Source organism: Rhinolophus hipposideros (genome assembly GCF_964194185.1).
Source record: "Rhinolophus hipposideros genome assembly, chromosome: 15".
Lineage (NCBI taxonomy): Eukaryota > Metazoa > Chordata > Mammalia > Chiroptera > Rhinolophidae > Rhinolophus > Rhinolophus hipposideros.
In genome coordinates, this window is record NC_138061.1 from 39,026,326 (window position 1) to 39,047,418 (window position 21,093).

At 33.8% G+C, this 21,093-nt stretch overlaps 1 protein-coding gene across 2 annotated transcripts in view; it reads right to left on the minus strand.

The window, feature by feature from the left end:
* The window catches only part of IPMK (inositol polyphosphate multikinase), a 38,719-nt gene that overhangs the window by 5,612 nt on the left and 12,014 nt on the right, over positions 1-21,093 (minus strand). Inside the window, exons 2-5 of one of the 2 annotated variants that reach the window (XM_081073601.1) lie at positions 19,140-19,225; positions 17,203-17,299; positions 6,397-6,569; positions 1,150-1,231 (exon numbers count right to left, since the gene is read on the minus strand). In XM_081073601.1, the coding sequence (XP_080929727.1) occupies positions 1,150-1,231; positions 6,397-6,569; positions 17,203-17,299; positions 19,140-19,225 (438 nt within the window). The remainder of the gene's footprint in view (positions 1-1,149; positions 1,232-6,396; positions 6,570-17,202; positions 17,300-19,139; positions 19,226-21,093) is intronic. The other variant, XM_081073602.1, reaches the window with a different exon arrangement.

Consider the following 21,093-nt stretch of genomic DNA (forward strand, 5'->3'; position numbering starts at 1 on the left):
CACAATTTGCTTCATTCGCTATTGTTGAGATTTTATGGTAAGATTACTTACTAGAATCACATTCAAGACCTAATAAAAAACCTTCAGTCAAATCATAACCATTTTTAATGGTATGAACAGCCCATCACCAAAATATCAAATCATAACTATACTAAATATTTTGTTCTCAATAATACTGATTAAATCAGTCTTTTCACAAAAGTTAAGCTCACTTTGGGGATTAACACTAGTCCAGTTTGAGTATGTTATCCAAAATTGAGACATTCAAATGTTGTAACCTATCAGATTAGGCACCTTTAAAATTATGTCTATTTTATCATATTTGGAAATTTATGGGCATATTCCATTTGATTTCTGCTTTTAAGCAGTTTGTTACCCTACTTTGGGACAGAAACTGTTAAATATATTCATATTAGGCTGAGAAATATTTCAATAAAGAGGCAATCTGCCTATTACCTTGCAGTTGGCCAAGGCAAATATTTGTTAAGACCACACTGTGGATGCTTGTTTTCTACACATAAAATTTTTTCTTCAAACTCTTTATACTACACATAAGCTGTTCCCCATCTTCAGTAGGGCTAAGACTCAGCTTCCAATAGAATATTATTTCCAGAAATCTAGGATATCATTGCTTTTGCAATATCTTGTCCATAAATATTTTAGAAGCATGTATGTTAACATATTTTATTTAAACTATTTTTAATGCCATTTGTTCATTCATAATATAGTTCTAGAAACTTATAATATACAGCTCAACTATACATGGACAATTTCAATAAAAATAAATTACATGGTACAAGACACATTTTAAAGTCTTTTACATAACAAGCAGTTTTAATATACTATAATCTTAAAGATAATCTGTAGTTCCAGTACTTGGACTAGATGGTTGGTTCAGAAATGTTCATTTTTTAAAAGTATATTAATAAATAATAAATGAGTAAAAAATATAAGATTGTTCATGGACCCATAGTTTTGGCATATCATGAACCGGGGATTATGACTAATCCAATTCTGTGACTTTAAGGTTTTTCTTTTTCAGTTTATTTATTGTGAATTGAATCATTATACCAAAAGTGAATTAAAATTGAAATCACTTTAGAATTACTTTGATAACTGTGCAGTAATAAAAGGTTTTATTATCCTTACCATCCTTTAGAGTTTCTTTTGTTAAGCTTCTTCCATAGTGCTGATTTTGTGTCTCATAGCTATCAGAATGAACATGATAAACCTGTCAGGAAAAGCACTAAATATTAAAAATGAATATTCCTTATTTTATTTTATTTTTTATTTATTTATTATTATTATTTTTAAATTTATTGGGGTGACAATTGTTCGTAAAATTACATAGATTTCAGGTGTACAATTCTGTATTACATCATCTATAAATCCCATCGTGTGTTCACCACCCAGAATCAGTTTTCCTTCCATCACCATATATTTGATCCCAAAAATGAATATTCCTTGACCATGTAGGATTTATCCAGGCAACGAAAAGTTGGTTAAATATGGGAAGGTCTATTCATATGATTAATTCTAATGGATTTAAGAAGAAAAAAATCATACTGTCTTATCAATGGATGCTAAAAGGCATTTAATAAAATTAAAATTATATCTACCATTGACAAAAGCTCTTAAAAGGATAGATGAGTATTTCCAATATGAAAAAATTATGTGAAGCTACTAAAAGTTAGCCTCAAGTTTAAAGTGGAAATAAGAAAGCATCTGTCATAAAATACAAGAAACTTCCACAAAAAGTATTTTACCACAATGTCCTTTATCATCGCTATCTAATATTTTGTAGTTTCTAGCAAATGCAAATGTACAAAAGAAAAAAAAAATCGGAGGTATAATAATTTGGAAAGGAGGAGATAAAAATAATACTCTTTGTAGATAATTACTCTTTGTACACTGGAAAATCAACTGAAAAACTAATACAAACAAAAACTTGAAATAGTGACTGAATACAAATTAGTCAACAGAAAATAAGCTTTGATACATACAAATAACTGGTTAGAAACCAGTAGTGGAAGACCCCATTTACAAATGCAACAAAAAGGAAATAAAACACCGAAATAAACTAAATAAAGGTTAAGATCTATATAAAGACATCTTTAACACATTCCTAAGACATACACACACATACCCATGTTCTCAGAGAGGAAAATTCAACATCATAAAATATACCAACTCTATTTAAGTTGACCACAACTAAAATGAGATTATAATAAAACACCAACAATTGTTGTAACCTTATATGCTAATTCTAAAGTTCACATAGAAAAGCAAACATAGCTAGGAAAATCGAAATAAAATTAAAGAGAGAGTACTAACCTTGCCGTCCTACCAGATACTGAAACATATTTCATTTATATTTTTTCAAAATTAACTGAGGAATAAATGACAAATATAATTGTATATAGAGAGGGTGCAAATAAAATTGCATACACATTTTAAGAAAAAAAACTATTAAAATTTTAATAATATATACCAATAACAAAAGATGAATACAAGTCAGGTGTGTAGATTTTTTTGGCACCCCCGGTATTTAAAGTGTACAATGTGATTATTTGGTATACATATACACTGTGGAAAGCTTACCAAGATCAAGATGATTAACACATCCATCTCCTCACACAGTTGACTAGTTTTTGTGTGTGTGGTGAGAAAGCTTAAGATCTACTCTCAGCCATTTTCAAGTATGCAATACCATATTATTAACTATAGTCACCATGCTGTTGTACATTAGATCCTCAGAACTTATTCATCTTACAACTGGAAGTTTGTACTCTGACCTACATCTCCCTGTTTTTCCTTCCCCAAAACCCTGTAAACCACCATTCTATTTCCTTTCAATGAAATCAGCTTTTTTTTTTTTTATTCAACATATAAGTGATACTATACAGTATTTGTCTTTCTTTCTTTGGTTTATTGCACTTAGCATAATGCCCTGAAGGTCTGTCCATGTTGTCTCAAATGGCAGGGTTTCAAAAATGCTAATAGGTATGGCATTTCTTTGGGAAGGGATAAAAATGTTCTAAAGTTGAATGTACTAATGGTTGCTCAACTCTATGAATATACTAAAACCAACAAACTGTATACTTTAAATGAGTAAATTGAAAGGTATGTAAATTATATTTCAATAAAGTTATTTTAAAAATACATCAAACAGAGGAACCTCTATCTATCTGGGGATATGACACATCCCAAGAGAGCTAAATGCAATGCCTTATTTACTTACCCTGTGAATGCATCCTAAAGCAATGGAAACCCACTGAAGAGTTTTAAAGGAATGTCATGATTAAATACATACATTGTGCAATGTTTGGAGAATAGATTGGAAGAGAGCAAAACTGAACTTGGGAGATCAGTTAAAAAAAACAGACGCTGGAGTAGGATAATGGTGATAATGGGACTCAAGAGATGTTTAGTTATTAAGATCAACAGGATTGATGGATAACTCTGAGAGGTAATGGTGACTATACAGTTTCTAGTTTATAAAACTGAATACATGGTGGTGCCATTTATTAAGATAAGAAATAACAGATTTATTGTTATGGTTGTGGTTGTTTGTCTGCGAAAGAGATGAGTATATCACTTTTTTATGTATTAGTTCTAGATGTTTTTAAGTTATCCAAGTAAAATGTCTAGTAGGCTGTTGGCTTCACAGACTAGGAGATCAAAGAAAAAGAAGAGGCTGAAGATATGCATTTGGGAGTTATCAGTGTGAGTGAAAGTGAACCAATAAGAAAAAAGGACACTGCATAGAAAAAAGAAAAACAGGAAAGAGAGGGAGGCAGTAACATGGAACAGAACAGAATATCTCAACATTTAAAGAATAAACAGAAAAAAGAAAAGAGCTGGCAAAGACCACTTCAAAGTGGACTTTGGGGAAAAACAGAAGAGGGTGTAGTGTCATGGACACAAAGATGAATGTTTCAAAGAAGACCCAGTCAGCCTTGAAGGCTGCTTTTTAAAGTGAAGTGAGGTGAGTAATGAAAAATGCCATTTGGATTTAGTGACATGGAGATGTCATTTGGGACTTTAGTGAGGAGCCAATTTGTAGCATGATGGAGCAAAAGCCAAACTGAAGGTTGAAAAATACTGAATGGGAGGGACGACAATGGGAATAACTAGTGTGGTTGCGAAGGGGAGGCAAGTTAAATCCACCACTGGAGAGCAGAACAAGGTAAAGGTGGGTTTTGATGTTTTGTTTTTTTTTAAAATTGAGAGTGATTTGAGCATATATAAAACAAAAGGGAAAGAGTCAGTAAACAGAAGAGAGATAGGGCCGGCCCGGTGGCTCAGGCGGTTACAGCTCTATGCTCCTAACTCCGAAGGCTGCCGGTTCGATTCTCACATGGGCCAGTGGGCTCTCAACTACAAGGCTGCCAGTTCGATTCCTCAAGTCCCGCAAGGGATGGTGGGCAACGCCCCCTGCAACTAAAAATTGAACACGGCACCTTGAGCTGAGCTGCAGCTGAGCTCCCGGAGGGCTCAGTTGGTTGGAGTGCGTCCTCTCAACCACAAGGTTGCCATTCGATTCCTTGACTCCCGCAAGGGATGGCTGGCTGTGCCCCCTGCAGCTAGAAACGGCAACTGGCCCTGGAGCTGAGCTGCGGCCCTCCACAACTAAGACAGAAATGACAACAACTTGAAGCTGAACGTGCAGCACCCTCCACAACTAAGATTGAAAGGACAACAACCTGACTTGGAAAAAAGGCCTGGAAGTACACACTGTTCCCCAATCCCAATAAAAATCTTAAAAAAAAAAAAAAAAAAGAGAAGAGAAGTAAGTTGAAGATATAACACAAGAGAGCATCAATAGTATTAGGCTCCTGAAGAGGTGGGAAGGAATGAGATCCAAAGGGCATTTCCTTACACACAGAGGATGGAAAATTCTTCAATGTCACAGGGAGGAATAAAGAGAGAATGAAAGCACCTGCAGGTTAGGTGTGTACATCCGTTAGCAGGAAATTAAAAGAAATCCTGTCTGATGGCTTTATTTTTTCTGAAAGAAGGCAATGTCCCTGCTACCAGTGAGAAGGAAAGGGGGAGGGTGAAATTTGAACAGGGAAGGTTTAAACAGTTGCTCAGTTAGATTCCTGTGGGATGTTTATTTCTTATTTGTTTTAACATTATTCCATTACCCTTTTTTCGTTTTACTGTATACTCACATTTAATTATAGTTTTCTAAATGAAATAATTGCATCAATAATTTCTTTGGTCTTATTAAAATCAGAGTATCAAATTCAACTGTGCTGAAATAACCATCACATTAACAATTCAACTATAATACTACTAATTCCCTTGTTTAAAACTCAAAAGGAAGATCCATATATCATCTTATATGATGAATTTCAAAACTATCCATTATGCTTATATAGGTACACAATCATTTATCACATCTATAAATTTTACTTCACGTCTGGAAGACATACCATTTGTTTAGAGAATTTTATTCCATATTACTTAACTGTGACCCATTGTTTACAAAGATGGCCTCAACAATCCTTCCCATCCATGTACACACTGCCCTTTGTATTGTGATTTCCCAATTTCCACCATGAGAAGTGGAATCTATTTCTCCTCCCTATCCATAATATGCGCTGACCCTGTGTATACTCTGACCTATAGAATTCCAGAGAAGTAACAACAACTTCCTAACCTAGACTTCAAGAGCCCTTGTAGCTCCCATTCTTGCCTTCTTGGAATGTGGTACATGACGAAGCTCCAGCTAGCCTTCTGGAAGATGGAAGACCACATGGAAAAAGGCCCATCCAAAAGTTAGTACAAACTCCCAGACATAACAATGAGGTAATTTTAGACCATCTAGCCCCAGTCGAGCCATCAGATGAGTGCAGCCACATAAGGGACCCTAGGAGAGATCCTCAGTACTATCTACCTAAGCCCAGCTCAAATTGCCAACCCACAGAATCATAAGCAAATGAAAAAACTGTTTTAAATTACAGTCTGCAACATTGGCCTAATTTTAGCTTCTCTATTTTAAAAATATAGAAAAATTACTGACTATATAAACTTAGCACTTTCCTCATGGGAAAATCATAAATAATAAAATATTTTCTTATCACATTATTTATTTTACACCTATACTTAAAGCTTCTTTAAAACAAAATTACCATAGTCAGAGCCTTGAGGTTTAGCCACTCATTCCCTTATTAATCACATACTATGTGTCAGAATCATTCAACACTGACTATATATCAGTGAACAAAAGAGATAAAAATCTCTGCCCACATTGGGACGTTATAGACAACCTAATTCCAAAAAATATTACCTTCTGATATATTAGAATTATAATGACATCTATAATTTTCAAGGGAAGAACATCTAACGAGAAATGTACATATTATTCTAATTAATAATCACTCTTACCCTCATGCCAAGCACCAAGAACCCAATCTCTTCCATTAATGGGTACTTGCTGACCTGTTGCTGAATCTTCTCAGCTGAAGCAAAAGGATCATAGCTTTTTCGCCCTATCTTTACATCCATTATACAGGGCTTATTAAATTTATGGGTCACATCTTCCAGTTTCAGGTACAAATCTGTTATTAAAGAAATACTCTAATTAGTAATTGGTAAACATAACTACTCAAGTAACTTCCAGGGGAAACAAAATGAGGAAAACTTAAAACTGAGAAAAAAGTTAAAATAAATCCAGAGTCAACAATTATAATAAATCTACCTGAAAAAGAATTATAACAAATATACATATCACAAAGAATCTCTTGCAGGAAGTGGATTAAATAATATTCAACCATAAGCAGAATGTATGAAGTAGATAAAGGTTTTCAAAGACATACATTAAAAAGGCAATGAGATTACCTCAGAAGCTGTTCCAGAAGGCATTCCCCTTTTAATACAGTTTATGTCATCTATGCCTCAGCAGATCTCTTAGTATTTTAATTTTTAAAAAACTTATTCTTCATTTAAAATTAGTAATAAATAAATCCTCCCCAGAGTACACAACAGAAGTATAGGCTAAGAAAGGCAAATCAATTCAAATGATGGTCACTGCCAAATACACATTCTAGTCTTACTAGTCTCAAAGGAAAAACAAATACCTTGCCTTTTAGAACACAAGCATTCTTCTTAAGTTCATTTATAAATCACTCTGGCAACCTGAATACATCTCCTAAAGAAAACTATTATAAATGGAGATTCAAGTAAAAACTTATAAAAGCCCCAGTTATCACACTAGCTGACCTATTTACAGTTTTTGCTTGAAAGTAAGGGTCCAACTGCACTGAGGGAAGGAAGTAAGGCAAGAAATTCTTCCCCATTCCTGGGTGAAAGAATCTTCCCAAAGTGCTGGACTATACTATAATTTTAAGTTATGAATATACTAAGAAGTGTTTTTCTTCAAACACAGTTGAGATTACGTCTGCTTATATCAAAGTAATAAAGTTAGAGAAGGTGTATGTTTTCTATGAATTAAATAAAAAACTACCAGAGAAAAAAAGACTTATCCTCTAATGTCTTTTCTTTTTCCTTGTCCCACCAAGACTAGTATAGTTATTAAATTACAAGAAAGAAGTCAGTGCCAAACCAAAAGTGAGAACAACCCTGGTAGGGTTTGAGAAAGCTTTAAGCCCCTTAGATTTAAGAAATAGATTTAAGCCAAAACTCCAATTCAAAAATCTGTATGCACTCCTATGTTTATTGCAGCACTTTACACAATAGCCAAGATATGGAAACAACCAAAATGCCCATCGGTAGATGACTGGATTAAGAAGCTGTGGTACATTTATACAATGGAGTATTACGCAGCCATAAAGAAGAAAGAAATCTTATCATTTGCAGCAACATGGATGGATCTAGAGAACATTTTGTTAAGCGAAATAAGTCAGAAAGAGAAAGACAAGTACCATATGATCTCACTTATATGTGGAATCTAAAGAAAAGAATATGTGAATGAACTAATCAGAAACAGTTTTGGGGACACAAAGAAAAAAACTGAGAGTTGTTAGATGGGTGTGTGGGGGGGTTGGGGATAAGGGGAAAGGTGAAGGGATTTGGAAGCAGCTGGTAACCACAAGATGGCCTCAGGGTTTTTTGAAAATTAATTTGGGGAAGGTATTCAATAATGTTGTAAAGATTTTGTTGGGTATCCGATGGACATGCGTCCTATTTGGGAGACCACCTCAGGGATACTGTGAATACCTGATCATGGCATTGTACACCAGAAGCTAAACATTAATGAATGCCAACTATAATTTTATATATATAATGTGATGGCTCAGTGTGAGGTCAGAGGGATAGTGGATGGGGGAGGGGGGTTCACAGTGTGAGGGATATAAATGATGAATGTCTAAGTATTACCTTGTCTTGTACACCTGAAACTAATAAAAAAAAAAAAAGAAATAGATTTAAGGATAAGAAATAAAGAGATAGATTGTATCCTATAGTCAAAGGAAGATGGTGGGGAGAGGGTTATGACTGTACAGAACTTGGTGAAGTCAAGCCTAAGTATGACAAAAAAAGAACTGCAGCCTAACAGAACAACACTGGCATACAAGAAGGACCCTTTCACATTTTTTTAAAAAGGATCTCAGACATCTTGAACAGGATAAAAGAAAACAAAAATCTGGATACAGACATGAAACTGCTAACAGTGAAAGGTAACGGGACAAATGGAAATATCCTGATCAAGAAAATGGAGCCCCTCCCACCCCCATCCAGCTTCTGCACTTGAAAAGATAATCACAGATGGGATGAGAAGATGGGAAAAACAGCAGCACAGAACATTCCCCTTCAGATTCTCTCCTCCCATCTCCAACTAACGAGCAAAAGGGAAGAAAAACCATTCATCCTTTCTCTATAGCTGTGTAAAAATTTCAGTAACACGGCTTCCATTTCAAATATCAGGAAAGACGAATTACATCCTAATACAATACATCACTGGCATTCACAAATTTATCATCATTAATTTCCACAAATCAAGAGACCCTAAAAATATTACCAGGTGAGGCTGTGCGTGGCAGGATAAAGACAGTGAGTGAACCTAGCTGACTATCATAGCATCCATATCCCCCTGTAGGGTTATTGTCTTCTACTTGCCAATTTGGTAGTGATTAAAAACAAACAATAAATGTTTCTATAATGAGATATAAATGACAGGCGCTACAGTAGATAAGAGCAAATCTGAATATAAAACCCCTGTTTCTTCCTTTTCCTCTTGAGAAGGAGGAAAATGCAAATGCCAACTCTATAAATAGTAGGTATATAATAAATGTTTGCTGAATGAGTGATACCTGCCCTTCTCATTCCTAGTGCCCAGTGGACTTTGGGCTTGGCTTTCCTCATACCATGATAAACTGTCATTCCTTCAGTAGATAAGCCTGAGTATTACGAGTTTTATTTGACTATTTTGACTAGCCAAACGTGTTTTTCTTTACCTTACTTTCATTTTCATTTTTCATATAATTGGAATTACCAAATAACTGCTAAATTATTATTAGCCTTAAGTTAATAGTTTTTAGGTGAAGGCTTTCTGAGAGTTGGTTTAGTTTTTTCTTTTAGATCTATGGCCTCAATTTTTTTTTAAAGTGAAAAGTAAAAATCTGAGATTTTCATTTCTATCATTCTAAGTTATAAACACCAAAACCTGCTTTAGAGTTGCAAAGGTTTTAAGAAAGAATATGATGTTATATATCTAGCAGCTTGCCACAAGTACTTTAAATAAAACAGGTAAATAGAAAAATGGGGCATGATCTGAGCCTCGAGAGCTTTACTGATTTTTCTACAGGTCAACATCACTAGAAATAAATCTGAATACTAACTCTCAGAAAAATGCTTTTAACAAATTATTTCACAAGAACAGAGCTTAAAGCAGGGCAATCTTGAGATTCAGCAACTTAAATGATCAAAGGCATTTTACTACAGGGAAGCCGCACTTACAAAGCAATACCACACACTGGATAACAAGGGACGGTTTTTCAGCTAGGCCTTTCTGGGTATATGTTGAAGAAGCATTTTTAAATTTGTAGGTAAAAAGGAAGTAAGTTCTAAAACTCATCCAAAAAGCCTGACAGACTAAGATAGATCTTCTATCTGGAATAGTTTACGTTCATTCTGACCAAGGTCACAGAAATAAATTAAACCACATTAATATGATGTATGGAAACTATCTTGGAAATTAATTATGATATGATTATTTGTTACCATGCAACTTACAAGATAGAATTTTGAATATTAAAAAAAATGAAGAGAGCTGATTTTTACATATATACGCATGTGTATTTGTATGTACATAAATCATAAAAATAGCTAGCATAATAACTAGATTTACTTTTCTAAATTCTGGAAAGCTCTAGGACAACAGATTCTGATGAAACCAGTCTGTCAGCGAGCCAAGGACTAGCATTTGTGAACCTCAGATCTAAGAGAGTTATTCCATAATATTCTGCAAGGCTTAGTCTTGGTTATTTGTATAATAAATAAAAGGACATCTACTTTTCATAAATGCAGTTCATTACAAGGTTACACTGACTAGAAATATAGTTAAGTTTAATAGTGTATGGCTATGAGATAAATCTATTACTTATCTGTTAATTTATGGAAAGTGTATATAGAATTTCCATAATTCCTTCCATAATTCCTATTTTTTTTAAGGTAAAAATAACGACCAGTTATTGCAAAATAAACCACTTCATGCTGTTATTAGCAGATTATTAAGCAAGATTTTGCAGTGGCTTTACCAATGCCATGGTTACCATGCTCAAAGTATTTACATACTTTATACTGTTGATGATAGTATAAGATTACACAAGTGTACGATTACACATTACTAAGAATGAAGGAAGCACACACAAAAAAATTAGAGACAATATCTGCGACAAATATAGATGTAAAACTCCTAACAAAGTACTAGCAAATTAAATATGGTAATACATTAAAAAGATCACAATCAAGTAGGGTTCATTCCAGGAGTGCAAGCATGGTTCAACATATGCAAATTGATCCATGTGATAACCACAATAACAAAGTATATACCACACTAACAACGTAAAGGATAAAAATCATGATCATATTAATAGACGTAAAAAAAAAAAACATTTCACAAGCTACAACATCCACTTATGATTAAAAACCTTAATAAAATAGGTATAGAAGTACCTCAACATAATAAAAGCCATATATAACAAACAACCAGCTAACATACTCAATGGTGAAAAAACTGAAAGCTTTTCCTCTAAGATCAGGAACAAGATAAGGATGTCTCCTCTCACTGTTATTCAAAATAGTACTAGAAGTCCTAGCCAGAGCAATCATGCAAGAGAAAGAAATAAAAGGCATCCAAACTGGGAATGAAGAAGTAAAATTGTCAGACAACATGATTCTTTATATAGAAAATCCTAAAGAAACTACCAAAAAACTATTAGAAACAGTAAACAAATACAGTAAAGTTCCAGGATACAAAATCAATATACAAAAATACACTGTGTTCCTATATACTAACAATGAAATATCAGAAAAATAAAAAAAGAATTCCATTTGCAATTGCAACCAAAAAAATAAAATACCTAGGAATAAACAAAGGATATGAAGGATCTATACACTGAAATCTCCAAGACAATTGAAAGAAATTGAAGAAGACACAAGGAAATGGAAAGATATTCAGTGTTGATGGATTAGAAGAATCAACATAGTTAAAATGGCCATATTACCTAAAGCAATATACAGATTTGATGCAATCCCCATCAAAATCCCAACGGCATTTTTCAAAGAAATAGAACAAAAAAATCATCAAATTTGTATGGAACCACAAAAGACCCTGAATAGCCAAAACAATCCTAAGAAAAAAGAACAAAGCCAGAGATATCACACTCCCTGACTTCAAATTATACTACAAAGCTACAATAATCAAAACAGCATGCTATTGGCAGAAAAACAGACAAAGGGAACAGAATTAAGAGCTCAGAAAGAAACCCACATGTATATGAACAACTCATTTTTGACAAAGGAGCCAAAAACATACAATGGAGAAAAGAAAGTTTCTTCAAAAGCCTCTGTTGTGAAAACTGGAAAGCCACATGCAAAAGAATGAAACTAGACTGCTGTTTGCCATACCTAAAATTCAACTCTTCAACTCAATATGGATTAAAAAAAAACCCTAAATATAAGGCGTCAAATAATAAAATACATAGAAGAAAACATAGGTACTAAACTTACGGACCTTGGTCATAGAGAGGATTTTAAGAATTTGATCCCAAAGGCAAGGGAAGTAAAAGCAAAATTAAATGAATGGAATTATATCAAACTAAAAAGCTTCTGTATAGAAAAAGAAACCATTAACAAAACAAAATGGCAGCCAACTGAATAGGAGAAGATATTTGCAAACAATACCTCTGATAAAGGGCTAATATTCAAAATATATAAAGAACTCATATAATTCAACAACAAAAAAACAAACAACTATTAAAAAATGGGCAAAGGATCTGAACAGACACTTTTCCCAAGAAGATATACAAATGGCAAACAGATATATGAAAAAATGTTCAACTTCACTAGCTAATAGGGAAATGCACATCAAAACCACAATGAGATACCACCTCATACCTCTTTAAATGGCTATTACCAATAAGACAAGAAATAACTGTTGGAGTGGCTGTAGAGAAAAAGGAAACCTCTCATACACTGCTGGTGGGAATGTAAATTGGTACAGCCTCTTTGGAAAACAGTATGGAGATTTCTCAAAAAATTAAGAAAAGAACTACCATACAACTCCGCAATCCCTCTTATGGGTATCTACCCGAAATATTTGAAAAAATTTATTCCTATGTTCATTGCAGCATTATTCACAATAGCCAAGACATAGAAACAACTTAAGTGTCATTCGATGGATGACATATATACAATGGAATACTACTCAGCCATAAGAAAAGATGAAATACTGCCATTTGTGACAACATGGACAGATGTTTAGAGTATCATGCTAAGCAAAATAAGTCATATGTGGGATATGAAACAGAAAGCAACAAACGAACAAACAAAACAAACTCATAAATATTGACAACAGTAAGATGGTTACTGGAGGTGAGGAGAGGATAAAGAGGGTAAAGGGGGGGTCAAATTTATGGTGATAGAGGGAGACTAGACTTTTCAGTGGTAAGCACACAATACAGTAGGTAGAAAATGTGTTATAGAGTTGTAAACTGGGAACTTACATAGTGCTAGTAACCAATGACATCCCAATAAACGTAATAAAAAAAATGAAGGAAGCTTATCTATTTTAAACATATTTCCTATTTAAATATGTATAAATAAATGCAATTATCTTAAATATAAATTAAATACAGTACTTATATTGTATGATAATATTAAGCATAAAAAATTCCTACAGCAAATTTTCTACTGCTGGAATATAGTCCTGACACTCTGAGAGGCAGAAAATTTCCCAGTCTCGGAGAAAAAAATGTAAACATTTGAATACTGTGAAAAAAGAAAGACCTACAAATAAATGCCGTATTTCCCTGAAAATAAGACCGGGTCTTATATTAAGGTTTGCTCCAAAAGACTCATTAGGGCTTATGTTTAGGGCATGTCATCCTGAAAAATCATGCTAGGGCTTATTTTCCAGTTAGGTCTTATTTCCGGGGAAACATGGTAAACAGTAAATATAACTAAGTTTCTTTAAAGACAAGGGAGAGGGCACTTAGGGAGTAGGAGAAAGACTTATTTAGATTTTCTCAATGAGTATCATTGCTTGTATAAATTATGAGAACACGTGTTCCAAATTCATCAAGCTCTTCTTACCATGAGCTGATTGTCCGCCTAGGTCTTATTTTGGGGGAAACACTACCATATCTAGAAAGTCTACTTGTCATTAGCTATTATCTTCATTTCTGAACCTCCCAAAAAGAAGAAAAGGCCAGGCGGGGAACCCCTGCCGAGCTATGAAGCCAGATGGAAAAACATAAGGCCTTGCTTCTCTCTGCTGCTTTCCACATCAATCATCAGCCGTTTCTGGGATCAACAGAAGCTGAAAGTAGAAAGAATTTAAGTAGAGAGGTTTTAGCCTCCAAACTTGGGATAAAAAGGGAGGGAGGGATTAGACATGTATGCCAGTTTATTTCAGTTCATGCTTCCTGAAACTTGACTAGTAACTAGATCCAAAACCCTATTGATCAATTAGGCTGGAGATTATATTTGAGAACTCTCAATTTGCTCAAACCTACTTGAACATATACTTTTCTACTCCAAAAAACTATCAACAAAAGTCTTTTGATGGTACATATACTAGGAATCTGAGTTTATACACAGGTACAAATGAGATTTAATATATATAACTAGGCCAAAATCTTCAAAGATAATTGCCAACAATTGATCTGTCTTAAAAAAATATTCCATTGGTCATGTTGTAAAATTAGCAATAGCGATAATTATACAACTATAAACATACTAAAAACTACTGAATTATACAATTAAAATGGGTGAGCTTTATGGTGTATGAATTATATTTCAGTAAAACTGTGATAAAAATTTTTTTAAAAAGTGTTGATCAGTACATTCTTATGTCTCTCAAGTTACAATAATGTGCTCAGCAAATTGGTAGGTAGACCTTTTACATTTTACTACTTTTGATTGTAAGAACTCTATCAAGTTTTATGAAACTACCATGAGCACATAAAATGCCCAAATAAAAAGGAAAAAAAAATAGTAAATAGTCATTAATTTAATACTATGTAAAAGACAGTTAATACATACCACAGCATTCTAAAATTTGAGTATAGTTGACCTTTGAACAACAGGGGTTTGAACTATGTGGGTCAGTCCACCTATATGTGGCTTTTTTTCAATAAACACTATAAATATATTTTCTGTTCCTTATGATTTTCTTAATAACATTTTCTTTTCTCTAGTTTACTTTATTGTAAGAATACAGTATATAATACATATAACATACAAAATATGTGTTAATCTACTGTTCACGTTATCAGTCAGGTTCTGGTTAATAGAAGACTATTAGCAAAGTTCTTGGACAGTCAAATGTTATACACAGAATTTTGACTGTGTGGGAGCAGGGGGTACGGTCAGCACCCTTAATCCCCACGTTGTTCAGGGTCAACTGTATTTGTTTTTATGATCTTGTGGAATAAACATGAATGAAAGTTTCCCATCCTATATTTGTTTCATTTATAATTAAAAGGATAAAAACAGAAAGATGACTGCATGAACTCTCTAGCAAAATCAAAGCTAAACAATCTGCATGGTGCAACACTTTTGTCCAACTTCTTCCAGAGCTAACAAAACAGGAAAAGAAGAGGAAATCCTCTGAGACAACTCTAGGTTTTACTGAACCACTCTACACACGTGTATGTTTTTTATTCCTAGCCTTTTTTTCCCACTTCTATTTCCATTTTCTCCTCTTATTTTTCCTCACCTTGTCTTCTCATCTCAGTAGCACCAACATTTCCAGTTATATTCAAATAAGAGTATTAGAATTTGCAAAGCATTCTCACATAACATAACCTGCGTCTTCACAACTCTGTGGGCTATTATTTTCAATTTATAGAAGAAAAAGTAGAGCTCAAAAGGTTAATGAGTTAGGCAAGTTCACAAAATTTGAAAATAACAAAGGTAGCAGCTAACTCTTGATTTCAAAGTTATTGCTCTCTATATTAGCACAGACGTCCCTTAATGTTATTTAGCATAGAAGACCAAAAAGGTTCTTGATTGCTAACATGTGCTAGTAATCCAAACTATAAAATGTTACTTTTAATATTTCTTCTCTTATCCAAATTTTTGTATATACTCTACTTTTCAAAATAATGATGGTGTTTATTCAGTTAGTCTATCCTTTCTAAAGTCTTTTAAAACTGAGCATTTAATTATCTAGATATCTAATCTAACACCATCCTCAGCAACCTTTGTTAATCTTTCAATGTTACTTTATTGAGACATACTGATCTGCTCTATATTAAACAGCAATCAGTAGCAGTTAATTGGAACCTAGGTATGTTACATTACACAATGGAAATATGTACAAATCAAAAGGGATTGTAATGATTTGTGAAATAATTTAAGCAACATGTTGATGTGAATCAAACACACACACACACACACACACACACACACACACACGGGACTAAAAAACAAGAAAGGAAGGAAGGAGGAGAGAAGAAGGGGAGGAAGAAAAGGGAGAGGAGACAGGAGACAAGGAAAGGGACAGGGAGAGAAAACAGTCTCCACTCATTATTTTTTTTCCATGCAATTGAAGTACAGGAGAAACCTAAACACCCAAGGGAACCATTGATTTAGTATTACCTGAGGATACTCACAGGGAGATAACATGAGCCCCTATTAATGAAACTTGACACACAGTCAATGAGTCAAAGGAAGATCAAGAACTGAGGAAGAGAACAAGCTGAAAATCAAGCCTCCTGCTTTCCTATTCTCAAAATGTGATTCAAGCACTATCTATACCAAAAGTTTGTAGCTTTATTTAAGAAGCATATCACTGAACTCCAATTTAAATCTATATAATCAAAATGTCTGGGAGTTGAGCCTATTAATGTGCATTTTAACAACCCTATGGGTTATTCTTAAACCCAGTCAAGCTTCAAACTCCTACCCTATTCATGAACCTTCTTCAATAGTTACACAAGCTGTTTGTTCAATTAAATTCTGTCTACTCAAAGTCCCTGGAAGTGGTAAATACTGCTTTAAGTATTAACTAATATTAAGAAACAGAAATGCTATACCCTTACACAGATCAGTTTGTCCTCTAAATTTACTGGTGTTTTTAAAAACACTTCAATTTAAAGCCCAAAGTTGGGGGATGAAGGAGTGGAATAGGAGACAGGGAGAAAGTTATGCAAAGAAAATATACTTCCTGATGTTTTTTTCCTACGCAAAATTCAAATAAATAAATAAATAAATAAATAAATAGCCCAGTAAATTATGAAAAGAGAACACCTGTACCTCAATACAGTATTAAGTACCAGCATACATATTTTCATTCAATTGTAATAGACTGGTCATTCATTTGTATATGCCATTTAAGAAACTGGTAATGAAAAACAAATGTATTAATAAGTTTCCTTTAATGAAGTAGAGAAAGATTAGGAAAGAAATACACATATATGCTGTTTTTATAATACTAGGCTCACTTTTATATAAAGCCTTTTAAAAAGTCACTCTGCTGAACTAAGAATAAAAGATGGAAAAGATTACCATTTGGTGCAGTGGGAGGTGACCAGATGCCATAATATTTTGGCAAATACTTCCGTAGCTCTATAAGAACACCATCAGTACAACCAGCAGCATAAACCTAAAACAGAGAAATATAACACTTGCATGTTAGTTTCTTATAATGCTTTATAATTGCCCTACATATTTCTCAAATAAAACAATACTGTTGGATCATCATTTATCTGGTAAGAGTTTTAACTGGAAGTAAATTTGGAATAAGTAAAAAAAAAAAAAAAAGGGACTGTGTGCCTCCAGTGAAAAACCATGTACTGTTTACAGCATGTTCTTAATTATCTAGTCTAGTCTTTCACTGCCCTTGAACTATTTTACAACCAAGTGAGCTATAGATAACTCTTAGCAAGTGCAAAAGAAATCTTGTCCATATACATGCCAATAGGTTCTGGCAAGAGAAGATTCAACTGATTTCCCTCCACCCCCACGGAAGGGGGGAGTTTAGTGTCCATGTGTAAATTCATTTCAGTTTCACTTTATTCCATTTAAGTTTGTGCTTCTTCCACTACTCTTCTGAACCAGATTTAACATCTGCCTGGTTCCCTCATTAAATGAGTTTAACAAAATCTTTAACACATGCTTATTTTAAATCTGTAAGGGAGTTGTGATTTACCTTTTTTTAAAAAATTATTCGTTAGCTCATTTGAAGTCTAATTATTGCTCATTTAATTGCTTGATTTATAACCAGTAATAATTCTAGAAAATACTAGAAATGTTCAGATATCCTGGAACTAGATTCTTACTTATTTTCCTCAAAGAAGAGGGAAAGAAAATATTTTAAAAACAACTTGTAAGACATTTTATTTAATTAACTTTTTCAAATATGGTCTACCTAGTTATCCAAAACCATTAAAGTTCACTGGTATAAACTGCTTATGAAATCTTAGTGTTAGAATTCTTATTATATATGTGAAGCCATGTAAGTACAACTGCAATTCTACAGAATAAACTCAAGTGTGGCCAAATGTACATGTGATACATTGTATTTCGCAGCCTTCCCTGTTGAAATGCGAGCAGAAGTGACAGCAGTCACTTCCAGGCCAAGGTAATTAAGAGCAGGGTGTCCCTGGCACAGTGACAGTGAGGGCAGTGTTCACGATGATGTAACAAGATGGAGGAACCAAGTATACATCTCTATGTACTGACCTAAAATAGTTCATGATACATTTTTAAGTGAAAAAGATAAAAGAACTAGAAGAGCAGAGAGGTAAACTTTCTCTTCTTTTTAAATATTTTTTAAAAGTAGAACTGGCATTTACTAAACATGCCAGAAAAGATAACTTAAAAACCTTTCTACCTAGAAATGCAGGATAAAACACAACAAATATATTTTTTTAAGTGCATAGCTGAGCTCTCAAGGGAAAAAAAAGCAATTCACAGGGACCTAAAATCAAAAGGAAACCAAAAGCATTAAAATGAGCAGGTTGGCGGTTGCCAGGGATCATGCCATAGGGTTACAGGGTTTTCTTTTGGGGTGATAAAAATGATTGTAACTAGATAGAGGTGGTAGTTACAAAACACTGTGAATGTAATGAAAAATGTTCCTAGTCATATGGTTAATTAGACGTTAAGTCTGACCCTTTCCTGTCACACTGCACCTCAGCACTAGGCTCGAAGAAATCCTGTGGTAAAAACACTTATTTAAATTCAGCATTTCTGCAAAATACAGATAGTCTTTCAGTTAGGTGTTTTTCAAAATGTAGGTCACAGCCCATTAATTAAAATCAATTTAGTGGATCAGAACAGAAAATAAAATACTAGTCTACATCAGTAAAAATAAGCACTGTATTTCATGAAGCTTTTGTTTCAGTCACACACATACATTATACATCAAATATATTTCTGAGTTACCACTAGAAAAGTGAAAAACACTTTAAATGTGAGAAAAAAAATCTTACCTCACTTACCATATTATAGAATTCTAGCTCTCTTGGACCCCTAGGGGGTGGCTGTAACTGTTTCAAAACTGTGCCATCTGGATGTTGCAATATACCTATAGAACAAAAATCCCGTATTTTTTAAATGCTTTAATAACAGTGTATCTTGTATCCTAGGATAGATTTAGATTTGTTCCTGAAGTTACGGATAAACTATTTCATAAATTTAAGGATTTCTTTTACTTATTTGAGAAATTTTAGCATTTAACCAACATGTTTCGGTGCTTGTTACATGCAAAGCACCAGAATACAAATTCTAAATAGTTTGGTTTTACTGTCTCCAATTTCTATTTCCATTACAGCCTAGACTGTCTAATAAATAGAACACATGTGTCAATTTTTATACAAATTCTTCAGTAACAGACTTTCCAGGAGATGTTCATTTAAACAAGCAAGTTAAAAGCAGCAAAAATTGATCCCTTTTTTATAAAGAGAGAAAAACATGTTAACTGTGGTCCTGTATTAATTTCTTTGTAATTTTTTAAAAGTTACTTTCACCTGTTTTAAGAAAGCAACTAAATATTTTTTTCCCTGATTCAGATGCATTGTGTACAGCTGTAGATATAGAATGAGGGCACCTAGCCAGTGGGAAACGTGGACACAGCAAGGAGCAGGAAGGGGAACCTTCCTGGAGCAGGAAGGGGAACCTTTTTAATCTGCCCACTCAACGAAGAAGCCTTTTTCTAAAGTATTATGTATGTACGTGCACTGGCCCTATCACTGTACCATGAAGACTCATTCCCAAATTTATGTTAAAAATCTTAAAATTTCATTTATTGAGTTTTCACAAGATCATGCTAGTTAGAATACAATAGGGCTCAAATAAATCTATTTACAACCTTGATAAAATATGCCACTTAAGTTTGTATTTCCTTTGGCAAGTGTTAGGATTTTTAATCATGATAAAAATGCAGAATTTAATCAACAGAAGCAGAAAGTCTCAATTTCAGAAGTACAGTAATCAAGTTATTAAAGACGTAGGTATAAAATAGGTAAATATTAATCCATATGGATAAGATTGGTTGGTAAGCAGTCAAAAGATGTTGGGAATTTAAGAAGTTGTCTAATATAACTAAAAATTAGCGAAGAGAAATTGTATTCCTGAAGGTTGGGACGTAGAATGAGAAAGGCCTTCACTCCCATGGTTAGAGAAATTTTCTATGGGCTAATGAAGAGTGGTAGATACAACGAAGCCTTGATGAACTGAATTCCAGAAGGTGGGGAACACAATGAGTAAAGAACCATAGAAGCTTTTCTACCTTGGGGCAGGCACCTAGTCTAGATACAGGTGAATCTGCCATTAGACAAACACATTTTAGCATGCAAGCAAAAATCAGTTTGATTGTAGACAACAGTGTGGGGTAGCTGGAGGGATTAGAGACAATAGTTTTAACATAAAAAGAGACTGCTTTGTCCAGCAACTCTCGCAAACCACTACTCACTCCCCTCTAGGTTTTTAGAAAAAGTAGCCATGAAAAAGAAGATAATAATCCCCAGCATTCTCCCTGTGAATGAATTCCAGGATCCAAAAGTAAACCAATGGTATCTTAAACTGCAGCCAAATTCCTCCCCGCTGAAAAGCTATCAAGATTTAAAAAAGAAGCATGTTAGAAGACTGAGCCAATGACAGATACACTGAATCTATAACTGTAGCTAGCTAGCACCAGCTCAACTAAATTCTATGAAGAATATGACTTAATCAGACTCTTACTCTAACAGAGGAAAGGGCTTATACTCTACGTGGAGGAAAACAAATCAGAAAACAGTACACTTCATTTCCCACTGTTTTTTAAATAATATGTGCAAAATCCAATAAGAAAATTATAATACATATAAAAAAATCAACAAAATGTGATGCATAATCAAGAGAGAACATAGTCTATGGAAGCTGGCAAAAAGATGCCCAAATAATTGTAATTAGCAA